The sequence below is a fragment of the Talpa occidentalis genome, unplaced genomic scaffold, assembly GCF_014898055.3.
Source record: "Talpa occidentalis isolate TD23 unplaced genomic scaffold, MPIMG_talOcc4v2.1 talOcc4.8, whole genome shotgun sequence".
Taxonomy (NCBI): Eukaryota; Metazoa; Chordata; class Mammalia; order Eulipotyphla; family Talpidae; genus Talpa; species Talpa occidentalis.
Window position 1 is genome coordinate 73396466 of NW_023605194.1, and position 20713 is coordinate 73417178.

The 20713-nt window shown below is 45.0% G+C and overlaps 2 protein-coding genes and 1 long non-coding RNA gene across 5 annotated transcripts in view; 2 read left to right on the forward strand and 1 right to left on the reverse strand.

Annotated features, from left to right (window-relative positions):
• The first annotated feature begins 1054 nt into the window (after positions 1-1054).
• Positions 1055-12556, forward strand: RAB29 (RAB29, member RAS oncogene family). 3 transcript variants are annotated; one of them, XM_037496565.2, is made up of 6 exons: positions 1055-1136; positions 1432-1685; positions 3558-3629; positions 4541-4722; positions 5011-5132; positions 5421-12556. In XM_037496565.2, exons 2-6 carry the CDS (start codon positions 1562-1564, stop codon positions 5533-5535), a joined length of 615 nt encoding a protein of 204 aa, XP_037352462.1. In that variant the 5' UTR covers positions 1055-1136; positions 1432-1561; the 3' UTR covers positions 5536-12556. The 3 variants fall into 3 exon arrangements, with proteins under 3 accessions (XP_037352462.1, XP_054546641.1, XP_037352463.1); XM_054690666.1 differs by having other exon boundaries at positions 1437-1685; XM_037496566.2 differs by lacking the exons at positions 1055-1136; positions 1432-1685 and adding an exon at positions 2961-3002.
• LOC129145066 (uncharacterized) lies at positions 5913-19520 on the reverse strand. The gene is made up of 3 exons (XR_008550108.1): positions 18831-19520; positions 8664-8838; positions 5913-6316 (listed from the first exon to the last, which is right to left on the reverse strand). It is a non-coding gene; the product is annotated as an uncharacterized LOC129145066 (long non-coding RNA).
• The window catches only part of NUCKS1 (nuclear casein kinase and cyclin dependent kinase substrate 1), a 33906-nt gene continuing 32588 nt past the window's right edge, over positions 19396-20713 (forward strand). The window contains exon 1 of the mRNA XM_037497980.2: positions 19396-19608. Within this exon, the coding sequence (XP_037353877.1) occupies positions 19592-19608 (17 nt within the window). The 5' untranslated portion in view covers positions 19396-19591. The remainder of the gene's footprint in view (positions 19609-20713) is intronic.

A 20713-nucleotide genomic window follows, 5' to 3' on the forward strand; every position in this document is an offset into this window, starting at 1 on the left:
GATGCCACCTCACACCAGTGAAAATGGCACATATTAAAAAAACTAGCAACAACAAATGTTGGCGAGGATGTGGAGAAAAAGGAACTCTCCTGCATTGCTGGTGGGAGTGCAAACTGGTCCAACCATTATGGAGAGCTGTGTGGAGATTCCTCAACCTACTAAAGATAGAGCTTCCATATGATCCAGCAATTCCACTCTTAGGTATTTACCCAAAGGACACAGAAACATCAATTCCAAAGAGCACCTGCACCCCTATGTTTATAGCAGCACTATTTACAATAGCTAAGCTTTGGAAACAACCCAAATGCCCAAAAATAGATGACTGGATCAGGAAGATGTGGTACCTATACACAATGGAATTATTACTCAGCATTCAAAAAAGATAAGCACATGCAATTTGCAGCAACATGGATGGCGCTGGAAGGGATCATGCTCAGCGAAATAAGCCAGAAAGAAAAAGAAAAATACCGGATGGTCTCACTCATAACAGGAATCTAGAAAACCTAAATAAGGGACCAGGAAAAAGAATAACTATAAGAAAGAAAATATCAAAATCAACAAACAACTATGAACCAGAGACACACTATTGGGGGGGTGGGAGAGAGGGCAGGAAAAGGCGAGATTGGGGTCAAAATAAGGGGGTTGCAATTGTATGGGGAATATAAAAATAAAATTAAAGAAAAAAAGTGGACGTCTTTGTCTTATTCCTGATCTTAGGGGAAATGCTTTTAGTTTTTCACCATTGATTAATGATATGGCTCTGAGGTTATCACACCCGGCCTCTATTATATGGAGAAAAGTTCCTTTTTTTCCCTTTTAAAGAGTGCTTTTGCGGGTTTTGACGCTTATCAAACACTTTTTCAGTGTAATTGAAATCTTATCCCGAATTATTTTAAAGTAAGACTTGGAGGAAATGAAGGACTATGAAGACCTTGAAACCTCCTGTAGGTTTCAAATAGTGCATAAACTACATTTCCCAGGAGGCCTTGTGGGCGAGTCTCCACATTCCCTTGCTATTTTACCGCAAAGTAAACTGGGAAATGTAGTGCTCCCAGTAAGTCTGCACGTGATGCCTGCGGAGTTAGGGGAGAAGCACCCAGCCGCTTCCTGGGCGTCACAAAATCTGAGGAGTCAAGGTGTGAGCCTCTCTGACCCCCACCTTAGTTTGTTTTGTGGGAGGCGGTGCGTATATTCTGGCCCAAACTGGGAAATGAGTTGGCGGGTTCCGCTGGAGCCGCTCAGGGGAAGGAAGTCCGGATGCGTGAGGCACGGCGAGGCCCCGTCGCGCTTCTGGCGCGGGCGGGGATGTGGCGAGGAGCCGGGGGCTGGGGCTCGGCCGGGTGCCTCCCGCCCGCCCCACCCAGGCTGCGGCCGCCGGGGAGGAAACGCCTATAAGTGGAGTGCGAGTTTCCCTTTTTGCTTTCTCGGCAGAGCAGCGCAGCGGGCGACAGGCGGGAATGCCTGACTTCAGTCGGAAGGGGGTCTGGAGCCACAGGGGTTAAACACGCGACCCCCCCACACACACACTTGCCGCCTCCCTGAAACGTCCACTCTGCTGGCCATGGGAAGCCGCGATCACCTGTTCAAAGTGCTGGTGGTGGGCGACGCCGCGGTGGGCAAGACGTCCCTGGTGCAGCGGTATTCGCAGGACACCTTCAGCAAACACTACAAGTCCACGGTGGGAGGTGAGGCGCTGCCCCGCGGGCGGGCTGGACAGGAGGCCCAGGCCACGGCTCGAGCGGTGGACCCATGCGGGTGGGCACTGCGGTCCGGTCCGCGTGCCCTTGCTCGGGTCAGGAAGTAGGCATCTGGGCCGGGACTTGAGAGCGAGCAGTGGCAGGCTGTTCGGCGTGCGTGCCTCGCTGGGGTTTCCCCGGCTAGGTTTCCCCGCCTGAGCTGATTGATGCCTGGGAAGAGGTAGGGCCATGGTGTGAAGATGAGAGATAGGACGAGGGAGGATGTGAAAAGGGGGGCATCGCAGGCGCAAGGCTCCAGCAGCCTTGCAAGCGGTCCCTGGCAAAGGTCTGCCAGCAACAAACAGAAGCAGCTTGGGTGTTTAGGTGCCAGCTGGAGAACCCCGCTTCTCCCGGGAGTTCCAGGCAGTTGTTGAAAGAACAGAAAGACTCTTAACCTGACCTCTGGGATCATCGCTGTGTTTTGGGGATGCCTGCGTGGGAGAGCCCCTTAGGCCACACAGGCTTGTGCTTATCAGGGCTGTTGAGCAGTATGTTTCTGCCCACTGATTGCCCAAGTAAAGGCAACCTAGGAATTCTTCGAAGAAAGTGAAATTACCACTTCTCTGATCTGTCTTCCCACCCCTTTTTCTCTCCAACTGACAAGAAGAGGATGGAAGAGAACATCAATTCATTCCTTTCCTGGTGTGGCCTTTGGACTCAACTCCTTTTTCAGAAATAGAAATGACTTTTTGTTAATTAAAAGGTATTTGGGAAAAGCTCATGAAGGGGTAGAGTAACTAAAACATTTTTTTTAATCTCCTTTAAAAGAATTTTTTTAAAGAAGAAAGCTTGCACTAGTGTAAATTTTGAAAATGTGTGCTGGTGGAAACATTTATGGAAACATTTATGGAAAAATTTTTTTTAATTACCAAGCATGTCCATTTCAATTAAAACAACTTCCTTAAGAATATCCAGCAAAATTCGAAGTTTAACACTCAGACACTGTTTCCTTACCATTCTGTACCCCACTCCTTATTTCATTGATTTCGGTTAAAAGTGGCCTGCTAATCAATTTTTAGCAATTGCTCTAATTTTCTTTTAGTAAAGAACATAATTGACTTTGGCTAATTTTTTTTTTTTCAGTGCTTATTCTAAATTTCCTCTAGTTTTTATTTGTCACAGATGCGGAAGAATATATTTCAAAACCTCAGAAATTACCCTATTTCTCTCTTTTCTCAAAATGCTTTCCCCTGGCCGGCATTCTCTCAGCCCTGACTCATGGAATCTAGTTCTCTCCAGATGCGGTGGGAGTTTCCAGCCCAGCTCGTAAGCATCATCCTGGGACTCCTCTGAGGAGTTATTTTACCCCCATCCTGCCTGAAGTGATTCCTACGGCCCTTTTGAAGGATGTGACATTCCCCCTAGAGTGTGTTTTCCTCAAAATAGAATTGGGTTAAAACCCAGCAGTGAAACTAAATGTAAAAGGTGCAAAAGCTACCACACATAACTTATTTCCCCCTTCCACCCTATCATCCCTTGCTTGAGAAACCCCCACTAAATCTCCCAGAAACTAACCTAAGATTAGGGGTTTACTTTCATTGTTACTCCTACCTGCCTGTCCCCCACCCGACCCCTGCAAGACAAGTAGTATCAAACTGGGTTGACAGAGGAGCAAAAAATTGGAGACCCCTTGGGGTCCCACACTTAATATATAAATGTAGGTTTAAAAAGAAATACCCGTTGAGGGCTTAAAAAAAAATAACTAGATAGGTAAGACTGGAGTTGCACGACACATGGCTTATAACTGCATATTTGATCTGAGTTTACTGAGAATTTTCTCAAGGTAGCTTTTATTCAGATGTATCATCCTTGTATTTCCAGTGGATTTCGCTCTGAAGGTTCTCCAGTGGTCCAACTCTGAGATGGTGCGGTTGCAGCTGTGGGATATTGCAGGTAGGCTGGGGAGACTGGATAAGTATGAGAGAAGAAATTTTGGTTTAATCAGCAAGTTCTCCAAGAAAATGTGAGGCAGCAAAATCTCCTGAAGCTGGAACAAGTGAGCTGCTCTGAGGATACATGAGCTGAATAAATGCACAGCTTTTGTAGAGGTTTTCTGTAGATCTTTTGCCCTGAATAAATACAAAGGCATCTCTGTGTTGAGTGGTGGGTCTAGCCCTTTGCTGGGTTGTCTAGACCATGGGTGAATGCCCCAGCGGCAGGGGGAGCACGCTTTTACCAGAATTTATTTTTTTTTTAAGATTTTGTTTATTTTTACGTAGGAGAACTGGGGTGTAGGCCAGAGGTGTGGCAGGTGAGAGGGTTCACCAGAGGCAGACTGGGGAGCAGAATAGGCAGATCGACTGAAATACCCTGCTGAGGGGAGCAGTGGGCAAGACAGGAGAGGTCTGCTGCCACACGTGGGTCAGCTCCGCACTGGCTGGGGATAGAAATCATGCCTTTGTGGTGAGTAACACTGAGACTAGGTCACCAGGGAGGCCCCCTTTTACCAGAATTTCAGTTGACCTTGCTGAGAACCAATATCTCCAAGAAATCGAGACAGTAATAGTCACAGCTAACCTTACTATGTGCAAGCACTTGTCTGAGCATTTTAGAGTCACTGACTCACTATCCTCATCCGTAGCTTTTACGGATGAGAAAACTGAGGCATGGAAAGTTGACTTTCCCAAAGTCATAGATAATAAATGACAGAGCAGGGATTTGGACCTGGTGATCTAGGAGCAGAATCTAGACTCAGCCACTCTCCATACTGCCCTCTCTCCCACAAGGAACACAGAAAGGACAGGGTATCAAGGCACCTGAGACTGGTTCTCAGGATCTCCTCAAGGCCTCCTCCTTCTTCCCAGGACAGGAGCGCTTCACTTCTATGACGCGACTATACTATCGGGATGCCTCTGCATGTGTCATCATGTTTGATGTGACCAACGCCACTACCTTCAGCAACAGCCGGAAGTGGAAGCAGGACCTGGACAGCAAGCTCACACTGCCTAATGGGGACCCTGTGCCCTGCCTGCTTCTGGCCAACAAGGTGTGTGGCATTCTACGACAGTGAACCCTGGCCTCTCTCAGGGGTCAGAGAGTAAGCGTGTCTGAAATCCTCTCTGACTCTGGGCACCTGCTTTTCTTTGCAAGTTGGCAAAATCATCTCCACCTCCTTTCAAGGGCTGCTGAGACTTTCTTGGAAAGAATGTTGACTGTCGATTTTTAGATGCAAGTGTCTGTGCCGTTTGTTGCAAGTGTTTTAAATCCAGAGGTATCTGAGCTAGGTTCCTATCCCCAGCAAGTTTATAGAGCTGCCTTTTATTCTCTTTGCCAGTGTGATCTGTCCCCATGGGCGATGAGCCGAGACCAAATTGACCGGTTCAGTAAAGAAAATGGATTCACAGGTTGGACAGAAACATCAGTAAAAGAGAACAAAAATATAAACGAGGCCATGAGGTGAGTAGCTTGTGCTGTTCTGGGGGGCCAGTCCCCGGATCTCCCTGTCTCCCACTGTGGCCCTTGGGCCTTGTTTTGTTTCTGAGAAACAGGAAGATTGGGCCACTGCACACCAGCTCCTGAAGGTTGGGGATGCTGTCTTGTCTCCCCAGACTCCTGGGGACAAAGAAGCACTTAAATCTAGTGGCTTTACTGATGCCATCTGCCCATCTGCTGATAAGACAGATGGTGCCTGCTTCCCCCCTTTTCTCAACCCAGCTTCTCAGGCTCACATTTTTGTTTTCTTAGAATCCTCATCGAAAAGATGATGAGCAATTCCAGAGAAGATATCTTGTCTTTGTCCAGCCAAGGGAACTACATCAACCTGAAAGCCGAGACTCCCTCCAGCTGGGCCTGCTGCTAGTAACGTTGCCTTGTTTGCCCTCCTGGTTCTAGGGGGTCTTCCCATCTCTTCCCTTTGATTGTCTCCCCCAGAAGTTTCTTTAAGTGCATTGAACTGTCCGGTTAGGAGGACCACTATCACTTAGAAAAGACTCCTGCGTCCTCTGGAAGTTGGTCCTCACGTGCGGCTGGCGCACTGGCCCCACCAGTGCCTTCTGAATAAGAAAGGGTGTCTTCTCCCTCCATCAGTGATCAGGGATTTTGTGAGAAGGATTAGAAGTCAGCTTCTGTGCTTTAAGGACCATAATTCTCACCTGATTATGACCTTACTTTTTCATTTGATGCATGTTAATATCCCCATCTAATAACTTCAGATAGCAAAGAAAATGAGATGCAAGGTTATTTATTTCCCAAATTCCTTGTCGGTCATTATTTTCAGGTTCTTTCTGTCTTGGGCTCTGATTCTGAGATGCTAAAGGAGGGGGGATACAAAAGGATATCTGGGGATCTTAGACTACTGGAAGACACCTAAAAGTCACTATTTCTGAAGCTTGTAGTCATAGTTAGATATTTTTTCCTGACTTTAAAGAAGAGTCAGTTATTTGAATTACCTATCATATGATGAGAGCATTTCCTTCCACAGAAAAATTAATTCTCACATTAGGGTTTTTTTCAGTCTCCCTACCACTGGGGTGAAGGTAGGTTTGCAGGTTTCTGGGTTAACACCTTGATGCAAAATGCTGCAAATGACATCAGTTGGAATGGTACCCCCAAATAGATCTGTTCCTTGCAGCTCTGGGAATCTAAACAGAAGAGGGAGAGGTTAACAGAACAAAATCCTGCGGTGCAACTTGTTTGTAAACACTTTGAATGGCTGGCACTTTACAGCCATAGGCAACAAACCCACCTGGGGTGGAGAGGAGACAAAAAATCAGTAGGTAACTTAAGTGCTAAATCGGGTAGACTTTTACGTATCAAATCACTTCTGGACAGTTCGATTTGTTAAATCCTCACAGAATAGTGATTTATAACCTACCCAACTTTAGGGATATTCTTAGTGAACTCAGAGACCTAGCGTTCTGAGAGAGACTTGCCGAAATAAAGTGATCAGAGAGCCACCTGGGAAGTTTATTTAAAAAATTTTAAAATAAAGTGTTTTAAGATTTTTGGGTTCTAACCTGAAACCTAATAAATCAAAATGCCCAGGGATGAAGTGTGGGAATTTGTTGTTATTTTTCATAGCTTCCCCAGGGATTCTGAACAGCTTCATTTCCATTGCTGGAGAGCTTGGGAAAGCTATGAGAAACCCCACTTGTGTGCTCTAGGGTTCTGGGTGCTGTAGTCCTCCATATGATGCTGACACATACCAGACTGAAACCCCTGTCCTGAGAGATAAATCAGAAACCAAATATCAGGGAGCAAATAGGGGAGCCCCACCATGGGTGTTGGTTTGGGGTTTTTCTGTTGTGTTGTTTTTGTTTTATTTGTTTGTTTTGGTTGGTTGGTTCTTAATACCAATTATTATGACTTTTGCACAGTCTTTCGAGACCTTGAAGTTCTTTTTGGTATACCTCTTTTTCAGGGAGGGTTTTTAATGACAATCATTCTAAGGACAATAGAGTAACAAATTCCCCCTTATGTGAAGAGAAAATTGATTTTTTATTCACTAGTTTGAACCCCTGCAAAACACAGGTAAATGGGAAATAAGTCTTCTACTCATGACAGCTATTGGCCTTTAGTGTGACTTTGTTTAAATGCTATTTTATACTGATAGATTAGAGTACTGTGAAATGAAGACTATTTTTTAAATACCTGCTTTAAAAATGGAGATAAATGTTACTCTGTTTATGTCTTAACTTACTAGTACCGATTGTTTATTACCTATTCAGTGCATGATGTACTACCCTAAATACTGCTTGGAAGTATGACTACTTAAAAAAATTGAATATGTTTTCTTTTCCCATTTGCTGACTTGGGATTTAACTACCTTTTCAAGCATTGCCAGAGGCTGACCTACCAGCCCTTCTGGATTTCCTCTCCTAATTGGTGAACATTAGAGGCCTGAAACTAATTAAAGAAGAAATTGAAGTATAACTAATTTCTCTCCATGTCCCTATCCATAAAGAAAAGGGAAAGCAATTAAGATAAGAAGAAGAAAATATTTACATGATAAGAAATGTGATTATACTAAACATAATTAGAACCTATCATTTGGATGCTTCCTCTTGGGTAAAATTGTTTAGAACATAGATATTGTTATGGTCCTTCCCTAAAGAAGGTTCTGTATTTGAGATAAAATGCACCCCCAGCCACTCACCTGGCCTTTGGCTAAAAAGAAAGCGCAAGTATCCCCTGTACAGTATTCTGAGACCCAAGGAAGGACTGAGATCGGAATTGTGGGGTTATGACTGCCCAGGTTCCACTTCGAAAAAATACCTGAGTGGCCAAACAAGCGGGGAAAGAGACCATTGGCCGAGCAAGGGCCCTCAGCAGTGGCAGCTGGCTGCTAAGACCATCTTGCTCTTGCTACTAGGAACCAAAACTGCTCCGAGGTCATTTTCCTGATTCACGTCCCTCGCTACCACTAAGGCATGTTTGGATTTCTCACTTTTGCCTGCTATCTCAAAATTTAATTCTTTTTTTAAATTTAATTTTATTTATTCTCTTCTGTCCTTAAGACACCATCCCACTAACATGAACTTTTCCTGCTTTTAACATCATTTAGCGCCAGGGTCATCACGGTTCATCCCATGCAGAAAGAGATCTTGGCTATGTAGGGACGTGTTTATTAATGCCAAATAACCCCAAAGCTGCAGATCAGGTTGAAAGGCGCTGGAAAATGGTGTGTGTTGGAAACAATTTCCCTGTGCTTTTTTTTTTCTCAGCCACAAATACCAGAGTCTTGAGCATATACCTGCGTGTCACCTTCGTTGTTAGAAAGGTTCTGCCTTCCTTTTGGCTTCAGACACCATCTGAATTCTCTCAAGTTTTATTTGCAGATTTTCAGTATAGTAATGGCAATGCCCTGTATTAGTCAAGGTTCTCCAGGGAAACAGAACAAATAAAAGACGTGTCTATGACAGCGAGATTAGGTGGTAGATGGGAAGGGGGGGGGGAGAGGAGAGGATTTATTGTCGGGAATTGACTCACGTTATGGAGACTGGTGCGTCTGCAGAGCTGGTGTCCTAGTTCAGTCCCCAGACTGGCAGGCTGAGAGAGCTGGCAGGAGCGCGGAAGTCCACCAAATAGGAGAGTTCTTACTCAGGACAAGGTCAGCCTTTTGTTCTGTTTAGACTTTCAGCTAATTGGAGGAGGCCCACCAACACTAGGAAGAGCAATTTGCTTTATTCAGGTTACTGATTTAAGTCATAATCTCATCCAAAATCCTCACAGAAATACCAGAATAATGTTTGACCAAATATCTGTGTTCCCCATATGGCCTACTGAAGTTGACACACAAAATTAGCCGTCAGATGCACTTAGCAATACTTTACTTTTATGCAGTGGTGCTGCTGCTGCGATAGCTTTTCTTCATACTCCAGTTTGATTCACCCTCAAAGTGCATCTGATTAGGAACTAACTGCACGTTAGTGGAAATAAAGAGGACAAAGCAGATAGGAAGAGGAAGAAGGTGAGGTAGGCAACTTGGGGTTAATCATGAAGGAGTAGGAGAGTCCATTAGCACTAGATACCAACGTCTGAGTTGGTCTGGAGCCCTTCCTCAAGTCTGTGAGTTGTGATCGCCTCCTCCACTCTCTTGGAAATAAGAAAGCAGACAGTCATTCCCATTGTTATGTTTGAGGGGACAAATGACTCAAAATCTGACCGGCTGAAAGGCAGCCAGTTGAATTTGTAATAAAACCCAGACATAACAGCAAATCTTCTAATTTCCCCATCTCCATTGTCATTTTGAATGTTTCTGGGAAACCTTTGGCCTGGGAAACCTATTTTAGAAAATTAGCTCAGGCATTTAGAGAAACAGAATGGACCTGTTTGGCCTTGAAATTCATGGTTTGCATCAAATAGATCTGAGACCATGCACAAGTGTAGATTAGAGACATGTGTGGTGAAATTTGGTGCCAAATTAAGTACATCCTGAACAGTTCCACCTACTAAGATATGTCACCAGAGCACGATCACTGCCACTTAATTTTGGATACCTGCTTTCTTGTTTGCAAATACAGATATTTTAACAATCATTCCATTTTTCAACTGTTGCCACTGCTGGTAGCTAACATTTATGTGGTGCCATAAGCCATAATTTTAGGACTTCCCATGAATTATCTTTTTTTCACAAAGCCCCTGTCTTATATACCTATGAGATGCAGTCACGTGAATCCAGAAACTGGGCCCTCAGCCCTACGCTGCAGTGCCCGTGTGTGCCTGGTGGTGGCATGCTTGACATTTTTCCATATAACACATTTTCAGTATGGTGGAATAGTAATTTATTAATTGGGTACATGTGTTTACTAGTAGTTCTATAACAAAAAAAGATTAAATCTACTTATTAAGGAAAATGGAGAAAAGAAATATCCAAATGACCTCTCACCTGGTAACTGAAAAAAAAAACGTCTATTTACATTTTAATAATTTTGCTTTCAATCCATTTTTTAATACAAAGATTTTCACATTTTTGTGTTCACATTTAAACAAGTCATTTTCCCACGTGCCTTTCGTATATCCAATATTGCAACAGGACTTGTGGGGAATATAAAGATAGACAAACAGAGGAGAAGGAGGTAAAGAAAGATTTCTTTTAAAGAAGTAGAACTTTGGATGGATACCAATTGAGAAAGAGGTGGAATAGGAGTTCAGGTTGGGAGGAAAGAACTCTTTGGAAGTTGTCAGATTCTTATGCAGTTTGGAGAGGATCCAGCCAGTGTGTTCATCGTGTAGAGCAATGGGACTAAGGTTAGAAAGATTGTTGGAAGTTTATAAAGGTCATTCATTAATTTAACCAATACTGGCACCCCTATCATGTGTCAGGTACTTTGTTAAATGCATGGGCTGGAGGCCTGGGGAGAGACATTTCTGGCCCAGGGAGGGCAGTGCAGAAGGGAGACAGACATGCGCAAAAACCTCCCGTTGATGCAGGGAGTGCCGGATCCAGTGCTGGTATTGATGGTGGACAAGGAGAGAGCAGGGCAAACCACAGAAGAGGGCGTGTCAGCTGACTCTTGCCAACTGGAGGGCTACAGAAGGAAATGCATTTTGGACAGAATACCTTTAATAAAGGCATGCAGGGTGTGGGAAACCACCTGGCTTGTTCAGAGAACAGTGGATGCTCCTTATAGCTGGAGCTGACAGGTAGAGAGGGAGCTGGAAGGTGGAGGTGAGAAAATAAAGTTAGAGATGGGGCCAACTTAAGGAGAGCTCCATGTGCCATGCTGAGGCACTTGTACTTCCCCTGTAGCAGAGAATTATCACAGTTTTATTTTTTAAATATTTTTTTCTTACTGAAAAATACAAAAATACATTACTTTTTCAAAAACAACATAAATTTATAATTTTATACTTCTGGAGGTCAGAGGCACAAAACGAGCCTCACCTGACCAAAGTTAAGGTGTTAGCAGGGCAACATTTCCTTCTAGAAGTGGTAGAGAAAATTTTCTTAGCTTTTCTAGCTTCTAGAGGTTACTTCCATCCTTGACTCATGCTCTTCTCCCCTCCCTCTTTCTCCATCTTCAAAGCCAACTGCAGCTGGCCAACTTTTTCTCACATCATTCTGACCCTTTCTGCCCCACCCCCATCTACTTTAAGGATCCTTGTGATTATGTTAGGCCAACCCAGATAATCCAAGTTAATCTTCCCACATCAGGGTCAGCTGATTAACAACCTGAATTCCCCCTCCCATATTCACCGGTGCCTGAGATTTGTCATGCCATTTTTGGAGGTCATTTCTGGGCCTACCAGAAATGGGAAAATTTAGGAGTAATGGGGTTAACGAACTTGCCTGGGTCAGTTAGCTGGTCCCAGTATAAATATGATTTTAAAATTCAAATAATACATTTTTTAGGAGATAGAATACTTCTGTAATTTCTCCTCTGAAAGACAACTTGATTAAGAGTTTGACGATTCTTCCAGGTTTCTGTCTACAGGTGCCTCCCCAGCTGTATCTCCCTTCCCCTTTAAAACAAAAAAGGCTCCTGCAACTTGCTTTTTGTTTTTCAATGTAGCTTAGGTATCTCCCCATGTCAGAATATATAGTTCTGCCTCCTTCCTTTTAATTGCTGTGTAGAATTGTCTGGGTGTATCATAATTTATGTAATCAGTTAATGAATGCTTATTTATTTTTCCTCTCTACAAATAGTGCCACACACAATCTCTGTATATTTATAAATTTATGTGAAAACTTCTTGAGGAATACCTAGAAGTGAGCCAAAGAGTGTCCACGCTGTAAATATGGTGCCACATTTCTCTCCAAAATGTTTATACCAAATATACTCTACACCAATACACCAATAGGGTCTGAGGGACCAATTTCTCTGTATCCTAAACAAGACTGTTTTAAATCTTCACCAGCCTGAAAATGAATTTTTTTTTTAATTTTGTCTTTCTTTTGTTATGAATGAATGTTTATAAATATATCATTTTTATTTAATTTCCTCACCTACTTGTACCCTATGTCTGTTTTTATTTTGTTGTCTTCTTCTTAGTGATTTTATAGAAGATCTTGGTATGTTAAGGATATTAATCTATCATACATTCTCCGAGTTCATGGAGGAATTTTTTTAAGCAGAGGAATGCAGATGATCTCCAATTCAGGAAGTTGAACCTTGTGATTTTTTGACTTTACAGTGGTCTGGAAACAATACACATTTGGTAGAAACTGTACTTTAGATTTTGAATTCTGAGCTTGTCTTTGACTATCTGTGTGCACTATGATATTCTTGCAGCTGGGCAGCACCAGGGCACAGCTCCCAGCCAGTCACACGATCAAGGACCAATAACCAAGACTCTACAAACTGTTTTTCACTTCTGTACAGTCGTCAATAAATTGTAACACTTTATTATAGAATAAACTTTGTGTTATTTTGCTGATGATACCCTAATGTAAGTGTTCTGAGCATGTTTAAGGTAGGCTAGACTAAACTATGATTTTCAGTTGCTAAGGTAGATCAAATGTGTTTTCAACTTAACAGAATTTGCAACTTGGACAGGCTTATAGGGACATATCCCCATCATAAGTTAGGAGATGTATATTAGATTTGCACCTCGAAAACCTCTCTAGTAGTAGCTTCAATGCTAGTATAAAGAGTTTAGAATTTATGGGGGAATGCTGAATAGATTTACTGAAAATTTGAGTATAGAGATGACCTGCGTGCCTTGCTTTAGGAAGGTAGTATTGTATGTTGTATCTGAAATCGTGCAAGCCTTGGGCGGGGATTGTCACAGTTTGTGGGTCCTCCCTGTGTGCTTGCAATTGCAGGACACAACATAGACTCAGTGCAACAACAGGGTTTATTTTCAAAGGGGACATTGGAAAAAAAGGAAAGTGTTTCCAAGGCCACTAATGGCTGCATTTCCTCCCCTGATATGTCTGCAGTGTCTAGTCCAAACCAAAAACTGTTCTTAGAAGATGGTGCTGTCCCTTCATTGAGAGCCTGGAGCTCATGACACACCAATAATTGGTGGGCCAAGTTCCAACTCACAGGTGGCACTGCCGAGGCAGCATCAAAGCAGCCAGCAGCACCTCTCTGAGACCAGACTGAGCAGCACCGGAGGCAATAGCATCAGGAGCCGGAGGTGCTGGAGGCAGGAGTGCTGGTCAGGCACCGTGCTGGAGGATCAGAAGTGGCGGACAGCACTTATAAATGGCCAGACAGCTCTTAGAGGTGGCTGGGCACAGGCCAGCATCATTGGGCACCAGGCAGCAATGTGGAAATCAGGTGCCAGTGTACAGCTCTAGGAGGCACAGGCCAGCTGTGCCCGTCAGCAGGCGATGTCAAGGATCAAGCAGTAGTGCATAGCACTAAGCAGTAGTGTTGGTCATGCTGGAGGCAAGAGCCGGGGCCCACTCAGAAGGACAAAGCGAATGTGTGAAGGCTGGGATTGAAGGTTACGAGAGAGTCTCAACAAGTCGGTCTCAGGTGAGTCTGTCCTAAGCTGTCTGCTACCCTATCTCTTATGGCTTTCAGGGCCCCCAGGTTTTAAACCTGATATGTTTTCAAAACTGGCACCATTTCCTAAGCCCGATTTGTGCCAGCGTGAGCTCAAACCTGATTGGTGTGTTTTTAAAACTGGCACGGGTTTCAAAATGGAAACCCCACCAGCGAGTCAAAACCTGCCTTGTGCCAGGTTGGCCTTCTGCTGGGAGTGCAAGCAGAACCTGGTGAGCTCCCCCGCACCACCAAACCCGGAGCCATGGGCTCCTGGCACCACATAGATTACAAAAAAAGATAACACCATCGTGTAAGCATGAATGGAAACAATGGAAATGAAAAATGAATTTGAGAAATGCAATGAGGAGAAACAGAGACTGTCATATTGAAGACCAATAGCGAGGCCTCAGCATGGCATCATTAGCACCAAGGATTTTGCAATTAAGAAAATACTACTGACAGAAATGGGGAAAGAATTGGGTAGGGGAGATGATTAGTTTGGTATAGATAAATTTGTGGGCATCCACGGAAAGGCCTACTAGGCAATTAAGAGATACAGGGCTGGGACTCATGGAGAGAGTGAGCTGACAGCAGTGGTAGAATCTTGCTCATACTGGTCATGCTGGGATAGATTAATTTTCCTCAGAATGGTTAGGGAATGTGGAGAAAGCACAACACCTTGGACACTCAGTGCTTTTTCCTCCATCTATAGCTCTGGGCAGTCTTTGTCTTTATTAACTGTTCCTGTGGCTCACAGAGCCTTGTGTTGGAGGGATACACCAGCTGTTAGATTTTGGATTTTTTTCTTCAGTGAAGACAATGTGACCCCCATTCTACCTCACACAGTGCTTCACAGTGTACAAACCACTTCCATAAGTGAGCCCTTTTTGTTGTTGTTGTTATGCCAATCTTTGAGGTAGGTAAAGGAGTGATATAATTAAACCCATTGCACGGATGAAGGAGCTGAGGTGCAAGTTTGAAATTTGCTGAGGTAATAAATAATCACCACCCGGGAGGAAGATATTCTTGTTACAAGCTCAGTGCTCTTTGCTGCCGGAGTCCAGCTACGACCCAAGCCGGGTTTCAGCAAGGACGAGACGGCTTCGGCCGAAGTGGAGGGATGAGGGGAGGGTGGAGATGAGGTAGATGAGGTAGTGAAGAGATGCTGACATTGATCAGGGTGCAGACATCTCCCACTGAGGGTCTCAGCGGGTCTTTATTTATACATCAGAAATTGTTATTTTATCATTACATCATGCAATCATGATTGATTTTACTTTTATATTGTTTCAAAAATTATTAATGATCATTAACAGTGCACAGTCCTTTTTTTTTTAATTTTCCTAGTCTATGATTAACTTGGTCACTTGGTTACATTAACTTGGTTATATTATTTCCCTAGGTGATGTGTTATTCAGAAAATAGAAAACAGGTGCTATATGCAACGTGATTTATGTGGTCAAGCTAGGTAGCTAAAACAAGACTAAGCAGGCATTGTAAGATCGAGGGCAGCCTTCTATTTCCTATATAGAACCAAGGGGTCCTGGTGCCATGGGAACAGTATGTGGTGTGTTTCTTTCGGATCATTTCGCCTCCCGGGGCAACTCAGGGCCTTCTCTAGTGGGTACTTTTACCAGGCTCAGTTCCATCAGTTGGTTTGTTAGAGAACTCAATGTTATTCATGGTAACTGAATTACAAATTGGAGGACTTGGAGAATTATTGGAAACCGTTTCATTATCAATTATGTTGGAAGGTACATTTTTTCAAACTACTGAGGTGTGCATTACCAAAACTGGCATTGATGCCAACCAACACTCATTGTGTTAGTCTGAAAATTATAGAAAATTTCCATGGTTTCAATAACTGGCACAAACAAATGAAAGGAAGTAGCAGGAGCCAGCTATGGAGCTTTCTGACTTTTCAGAATTTTCCCCCATGCCCGGACCTTGTCAGACAGCATGAGTAGCATTGCCCGCGCCACTTTGCATTGTCTTGGGGCCTCCCCTTTTTAGCAGGGCTCACTTCCTAATATTCTTCTGTGGCTGAGATATATAGGACTGTGACTCCTGCAGTGTGACAAGGGAGTTTTCTATGGATTTTACTGGTGACAAGCAAAACAGCAAGTTTTGATCTTTGGAGTTTTTTCCCCTTCGGTTAAAATTGGACTTCAAGTGGGCCTCCCTGGTAGCCTAGGGGTTAAGTCCCAGTGCTATCAACTCTACTGCCTGAGTTTGATAGTTGACTTCTTCTGTCTCACCTGCTGCTTCCCTCAGCAGTGTATTTCAGTCAGTCTGCCTGTTCTGTTCCCCGCTCTGTCTCTGGTGAATCCTCTCACTCCCGCACCTCTGGCCTACATCCCAGTTCTTCTACTAAATATATATATTTTTTAAACATTAGATTTCAAGTTGTACATGTTTTTGTTTCAGTAGCAGAAATCCACCTAAACCTAGCTCTTAACAGTCCTAAAAGTAGGGAGAAATGTGAAGTCTGGAGCAGAAGAGAAAATAATTTGAGAAATATAACAGGTCTTCTGTCCCGTTCTTTCTTCTGAAAATGGTGGTACAGAGAATCAACAGGTTAGAGGCAGGAGTTAGACAAAAAAAATGACTGGAAGAAATTATCTTTAAGTCCTGGCTAGGTATTCAAAGAGAGGCACCTTTCTGGACACCTGTGGTAAGCAGAAGCTGTGCCTGTCTCTAGCGCTGATTGGCTCACTTTCATATGGTTACAGAACTGGGAGTGCCCAGCACAAAGTGCTATCAAATTTTTATAAAGTAACTAAGTGCTCTACCACAGCCTTGAAGGAATTGGGTCTTTGTCAGGGATATGGAGGCCACATCCATCCACCATCCTCGCACTGCCACTTCTTAGTGTCTTAAACACAGGCAGGGAGAAAGAAAAGGCTACTTCTCAAAATGTAACTAAAAGGATTCAGCATTAGTTTTCAAAATCCTTAGAATCTCATTTCCAGAGAAAAGTAACTGTCTTTTCTGTCTCCTGCAACTTTTGTGTCTTCACAGTTTCTCATAGTTTTGATGTGTATTGTCCCTTCCAGGTGATTTGATGTTGCTTCAAAAACCTTACCTATTACATCTTTCTTTGTTATGTGAACTTACTATGTCTTCAGTTTCCAACAAAGTAGTTGTGGCTGAGACAGGTGCCCTGGACAGCATGATTGGGAATGGGTTAGAGGGAACTGACCTTGGGTCTCTTGGCATCTTGGGAGACAACGCCAGGGCTCTTGTAGGCTAATTGTCCCATAATTTACTTGCCTACTAAAAAATAGGCTAGAAGTTCAAGTCTAGAACTAGATGTTTTCCTCTTCCTAAAAGACAGTGTTGAAATACTGAGTGTGAATAAATAAACAAATGGAAGGGAAATATTAGCTAAGCTAAAGTGAGGAAAAAGGTAGGGAAGGGCCCTAGTCTTGGGAGAGGAAGCACCTTCAAACCTTCAACCAGTGACCATCTACATATTGGCCTTGAGCTATAAACTAGAAGCCCTGATCTGAACCTTCTGCCTGCCTGGACATGCTGACTGCAGTCTGTTCTTTTCATCGCCTAATAAGTAAGTAACAAAAATTCCTCTGCCTCATCTCAACAATACCAAGTAATGATATTTGCCAACACAATAGCTCTAATAAGACAGCATTCATGAGGTCACAGAACTGGAAGTGCCCAGCACAGAGTAAGTGGTCAGTCATTTGTGATCACTGTACTATCCCAGCCTCTACACTGGCATTTTGACAGTAACACGGATGACAATACACTTAGTCAAAACCTATTTGGACATTCATAAGGATGGCCACTTTCATATACACAAGATTAACAAGCACTGGCAAGGATATGGAAAAAGTGGAGTCTTCATGCATTGTTGGTGGGAATGTAGAATGATGCAGCTGCTGTGGAAAAGTGTGGAGAGTCCTCCAAAAATTAAAGAATTAATATATGACCCAGCAATTCTATTTCTGGGTATGTAACCCCAAGGAATTGAAACTAGGAACTGGGAGAGAGATTTGTACATCCAGGTTGATAGCTATGCTATTGACAATAGTAAAAATATAGAAGCAATCCAAATACCCATTGACATTTGAATGGGTAAACAATACGAAATATGTGTACAAGGAAATAGTATTTAGTCTTTAAAATATAGGAAATCTTGATACATGCTACAACATGAATGAAGCTGGAAGACATGCTAAGTGAAATAAGCCCATCATAAAAGGACAAATACACTAGGATTCCATTTATATGAAGTCCCTAGACTAATCAAATTCATAAAGACAGAAAGTAGGATCATGATTGCCAGGAACTTGGGAGAGAGAGAATGGGGAGTTAATGTTTAATGGGTAGAGAGTGTCTATTGGAGAAGATGAAAAAGTTCTGGAGAGGGATGGTGGTGATGGTTGCACAATGACATGAATGCACGTTGTTACTAAGCTGTGCGCCTAAAATACTTAGAATTAGTAAATTTATGTTACTCATTCTCTCACTACAAAAAAAGCATTCAAGGGACAATGGAAGAGGCAGAAGATAATGCTTTTAATATTTCAGTGGTGGACAAGGGGAGACTTTTACGAAGCAGATAGTGGTGGGTTTGTTTGTTTATGGAGTGTCTCTTCAGTTGGTTATTAACAGGCTGCCTGTGGCAGGGACTGAAGTCTATCTTACATTGGTGGATAAACCTCAAGCATTCCCATAGGGATCCTGAGCTCTGCCTCTGAGAGTTTTAGGTATCCAGCAAACTTTCATGGATTTAAATAGAATGATCTGAGTTACCCTTAGTTATTTGACTTTAAAGTCTTGAGCCAACCCATAGATCGTCATCTTTTAAAAATTGAATTTAACAAACAGTTACATAGCATTGACTGTATGCCAGAGACTGTCCTAAACAGCTCATTTAATTCTAATACCCCATGATGTCGGTACTCCCCATTTATAATAGGTTTACAATAGGTTTCCCATTTTACACAGGAGAAAACTGAGGCAAAGCGAGGTAAAGTTAACCAACTATTAAGTGAGCAAATCAGAGATGCAAACCCAAATCCCTAGTGGCCCCAGAGCTCTTGGTCCTAATCATTAGTGTCTTCCCTCCCCCCCCCCCCCCCCAATTTTCTTTGAAATCCTAAAGTTCAGGACAGGGGTTTTTATGCCCCTGAAGTGGCTCTCCAAGTACAAAATGGAAATAGGATGAAATTATTCCTTGATTACGAACCTGGCTCTACTCCAGCAGCATTCCGAGGCCAGGAAAAGGGGTTTGTGGGTTTAAGGTCAAATTATTTGAACCTATGGAATTTCCCTCCAATTCTGAAACAGCCCCTCAGTGACGAATCAGCTGCCTGTGCCCCAGGTTTTGCTATTAGTGGAGTTTCTACAATTATCAAAGCAGGCGAAATGAAACATCATTAAACTGAAACTAAACGATATTGAACCCTATATAATTTTTTTTTCTTGTCGTTCCAAGATGCGACCCAAGACGAATCTGCAACTCCGGAGTGGAAGCCAGGGGGCGGAGTGGAAACCGAGCCGCGACCATTTTTGTTTTGCGGCCATGTACTCTCAAAGCAGCTTGACTAACAGGACCCCACGGAGGAGGCGGAGCCTATCAGAGGGGGCGGGGCTTGGAAGACGTGATGATTCAAACGGACTAATGAGCTCCACGCATCTGGCAGAACCCACCAATGGTCAGGCCTGTTGGGGCGGAGCCTGGAAGCCCTAGTGGGTTCGGTTGCACGGCGGCTTTGGCGCATTTTCGGCTGGTTTGATTCATCCATTTTGAAGAGACGGGGGAGCGGGGGGCTCGTCTGATTAAGGGGCCCTGAACCAAGGAGCGGCGGAGTTTGAGAAGCCAGCAGCTCGGGGTTCGGCGGCAGCGGCCCCATCGGCCGAAGTTGGGGGGGGTGGGGCGCCGAGTGCGCGGGGTGGGGGGGGTCCTGGTCTTTGGCTTCTCGACTCGGTCCTGTTTCGACAGCGAACATGTCTCGGCCTGTCAGGTCAGTGCGGAGTCCGAGGCCTGGAGCGGGTTGGAGGGGATTGGGGGTGAGTGGTGAAGGAATGGGGAACAGAGCCCAGAGTCGGCCCTCTCCCGTGCCACGCGCGGCCTCCTCCCTTTCGGGGCCCGCGCGCGCCCTTGAGCGTGGGGGGCCTTGCTGGCGCGCGGGGCGGCGCGGGGGTGGCGGCCGCGCGCCCGAGCGCGCGCCCCTCCCCGCCTCGCCGCTGCAGGGCCCGGGGCCGCTCTGCCTCCCCCACCCGCCGCACTGAGCGGGCGGGGTGTTCCTCGAACCGCCCGCGGCCGGAGGGGGAGGGGTGTGAAGTCAGCGCCCCCACCCAGGCCCCACCTCCTCCGGCCCGGCCGCTCGCTGCCCACCGGGGACACCGCCGCTCTCGGACTCGGCTCCCCACCTTCAGCGAGGAGGGGCGGTGACGCCCGTCAGGCCCCTTCCCGCCTCTGCCGGCGTGGGGGTGGGGGGCTCAACCCGCCTCGGAGCGGACGGGGGTGTTCGGCGAGGGGGAGGGGCGGCCCCACCGCCGGCCCCGCCTCCGCCCTCGGGTCGCCGCGGGCCCCGCCTCCCGGGTCGGGTCGGGCGGGGGCGGAGCCCGTGCTTACCACCCCCAACCCCCCACCCCCCACCCCCCGGCTGGAGTGAGTGGCGACGGCCCCGGAAAATTGTGCCTGCTGCCGCTCCCCCGCGAAGTTTGGAGCGGGTTAACCCCCGGCTCGCACTTTCCTCGCCTGGAAGCCATTCCTCGGGGAAGCGCAGGGAGGTGCGGGTTAACTGCACGCCCCAAATCCCGTGTGGTTCTCGTTTCCGCTGCTCCCTGCCCGGCGTCCACGTCTCCTGATGTTTTTGTAACTCTTCCCGCATAACTTTGTATTAAAGGGCTGGAGTTAGCCGCTAGATTTATTCCGTTAGACTTAACGAGGATTTCAACAAGTTTGCTGTTCCCAGCGGAAGGTGGAATCGCCCTTTGCAGCCCTCCTGGCGATTGTCTGGAATGTGCCATTTATGGAGGGGTGTGACAGTCCGGGCTGTGAGGCCTTAAAAAGGAGAGCCGTTGCAAAGAAATGCTCCTTTCCATGTGGTGTCCTTGACACTT